This window comes from Anneissia japonica, unplaced genomic scaffold (assembly GCF_011630105.1).
Source record: "Anneissia japonica isolate Jap-2015-1 unplaced genomic scaffold, ASM1163010v1 scaffold2994_len2133135_cov197, whole genome shotgun sequence".
NCBI lineage: Eukaryota > Metazoa > Echinodermata > Crinoidea > Comatulida > Comatulidae > Anneissia > Anneissia japonica.
In genome coordinates, this window is record NW_022728550.1 from 1,028,132 (window position 1) to 1,031,278 (window position 3,147).

At 31.2% G+C, this 3,147-nt stretch overlaps 1 protein-coding gene across 1 annotated transcript in view; it reads left to right on the forward strand.

The window, feature by feature from the left end:
- Positions 1-570: 570 nt before the first annotated feature.
- Positions 571-3,147, forward strand: part of LOC117114260 — a 30,889-nt gene continuing 28,312 nt past the window's right edge. The window contains exons 1-2 of the mRNA XM_033257865.1: positions 571-804; positions 1,489-1,688. Of these exons, the coding sequence (XP_033113756.1) occupies positions 1,633-1,688 (56 nt within the window). The 5' untranslated portion in view covers positions 571-804; positions 1,489-1,632. The remainder of the gene's footprint in view (positions 805-1,488; positions 1,689-3,147) is intronic.

A 3,147-nucleotide genomic window follows, 5' to 3' on the forward strand; every position in this document is an offset into this window, starting at 1 on the left:
GCATTTGCATCCCCTCTTGGAAAGAGGGATTCGAAATAATTGTCTCCATATCTTCGCTAATTAAATTAAATTAATCACCGTAATTTAGCTTACACTTATGAATTTAGGGAGCACTTAAAATGTGAAATAATCATTTCACTATACCCGACAAACTCCGAACTTTATTCATTCGTTAGGCCTATAGTTTCATATTGCTGTACTATATACTCCAACATCACTGGCGCCTGGTAACAACCAACTGACTGCAGACCATTTCAGGTCACACATTACTCTCCATAACACAGCACCCCCTAGATCCGTCACCTCTGGGTCTATTATACAGTATAATGAGAGATAAGATATCATCTATCATTTGATTAAAAAGAAATAAACAACGTTATAGAATACAAGTTATAACTACTAAATAGATGCCGGACCGATTTTGGTTTACGGTGGATTAGGCCCTACATTTGGCAGGTAATTTTACAGCCACAATCGGTCCAGCGGACCGATTTTGGCCCCGAACCATTTTTTCCTGACATACCCATTTACAAATGGTACAATCCATAATATATATTAACAGTCTTGCGCATTATAGATTAGGAATGGGAAAACCCCAACTAGCGTTTCCTGAAAACGAAACGACAGCACAATGCACAATGATATGGATAATTTTATAAATAAATTTGTGTAAGAAAACACAAAAACCATTGTCATGATATTGTGATGTTGTTACGAAGATCTAATATTCAAAGACTAAGAAATTAAAGTCTGGTGTCAAGGATTCGTAATCATCGACAGGAGATCTTAGTCAATTTTGATATGGTGGGTACTCAAACAACAGTTCGAACATTAATGTTTTCAAGTGCTTAGGCCTGCATAGAACAACTAGCAAATTAAGCATGCATGCTCAGGCTTTGTCGCTTAAGTCGATGCCTACATATTGTGCTGGTAACATGCTCTTGGTATACGATTGGTACACTTACTAGGAGCTCTAGTGCTATATATATACTGTCTCTTATACACATCTAGATGTGTATAAGAGACAGATTGTACTCATCCATAATGTATTGACTCTTGAATCTGCAAAAGTGTAAACCATGACTCTAGGTCTCGAGAATGTAAAGATGTAAATTTAAATTTATCTTACATTTATTGTACCGTATAGGAATAAAATTAAGAGCCAATATTAACAAGAAAATATATTTGAACATATTACAAACTTGGAATGATACACCACTTTACAAACATGGATGACAATTTTAATAAGACGTCCATATATATAGGCCTATTGTAAAATTAACATGTCATCCAAAATAATTCTTCTTGTGATGAGATAAAATTGGAAATTCCCAACCTAGAACTTTATTGTATTGCAGCAACAAACACTAATGATACGAATTAAAACATATATTATGTAATAAATGTGTCATCCAAATTAATTCTTGTGATGAGACAAAATTGGAAATTCCCGACCAAAAACTAGTATAGATTTGTTTCTATTTTTAGATACAACCTGTGCAGTATTGTTATGTTGTTTACATCCACATTTAGCAATACTGTGAACGGTAAGCAAGATGTTTGACTTTACTATAACAATGCACTGACTCAAGAAAAGTACATTTTCTTAAGTGTATTATATTTACTACGAAAATGACGACACGAGAGGACAGACAGTGGAGCATTGCTCAGCGATTGTACGTTTACGAGTAAGTACATTTTAAAGCTTAATTTGGTAATTACTGTAAATGTTAAGTTTTGAGCCAAGCCAGGGAATGCTAATGTTTAATGAAGTATGAGTGTTGGCCAAGCAGTAGGGCCTATGAAATATTTGGCATTGATATTGATTAATTATATTTTTTTAAAACCGTGCATAAAACGAGATGCGAGATATTATTGTTTGACCAGACAGTGTGTGTTGGGATTGACCAGTACCTGGAATGTAGAAGATTGGGGAATATGATATGAAGAGCGTCACTAAAGTCAATCCACCTCAAATTATAAACTGAAATAGCCCTCAGGAAATTGTTCTTTTGACTTGATCCATGTAGGCCTACGTAACGTTATTGGCCTGTAGGTCTAAAAATTGTCTTGGTAACCCAGGTAATATGTGAGGTTTTCAGTTAATTGAGTTCTTTTCTAATCAAAAGGATTGAAAAGGACGAAATTAATATTGTTTGAAGGTTTGCATGGGAAAGTAATAATACATTAATGCTTGCGGTACCCCACGTTTTAGATAGTTCTGAAAAGAACTGTTGTTTGTTGAGAATGCCTCGACGTTTATATTGAGTTGCTTCAATCGTCTTCATCCTAAAGAAGCATTCTCAACAAACAACAGTTCTGTTAAGAACTATATACGTGGTGTACCACAAGCATTAATATAGGCCCTATACGAAATTAATGTTAACAACAACATATTTGTTGATTTTTATTATATAGGCCTATGACTGTATTTACATTCATAAAATTTAAGTTTATACATGTAGCTGTCTTTCCTCCCTACTGTAACTAAATATGAATAAGAATAAATTAAAATAGGGAATTGTAATACATTCACAAAGTGTATTGAGTCTTATATTATTATTTATTTTTAGTATATACTTTTATATATACTATTATTATTGTTCTGTTATTGTTATTATTGTTATTCATATTACTTATATTAATATTATCATTATTATTATCTTTATTAATTTTATTATTATAACTATTGTTATTATGACATTTTGTTATTAATATTATTATCATTATTATTATTTTTATTATTACTAATATTATTATTATTATTATTATTATTATTATTATCACTATCACTTATTGTATCCTTTTATCCTTGTATAATTTTCCTTTTTTTCTCCATTTTTTTTAAATTTTGAAAACTTTAGGTTATTATTATTATTATCAGTGTAAATATCTAAATACTATTAAAAATGTTATAGGGCCTAGAAGAAGTAATTAAAAATATCAGAGCAGATGACACATTCAATTATCTGTATGATTAAAATTTATTAATAAATTATCAATATTTTCAAAGTTACCATCCCTGGACCTTTCTTTTTAGTCCTTTGCCAAGGCTAGTTTTCAACGGATAACATTAATACCAATAACCAGTTAAATAATATAGTATTTAAGCCAGTCTTGTCTCTATAATAAAATCGAGTAGGGTAG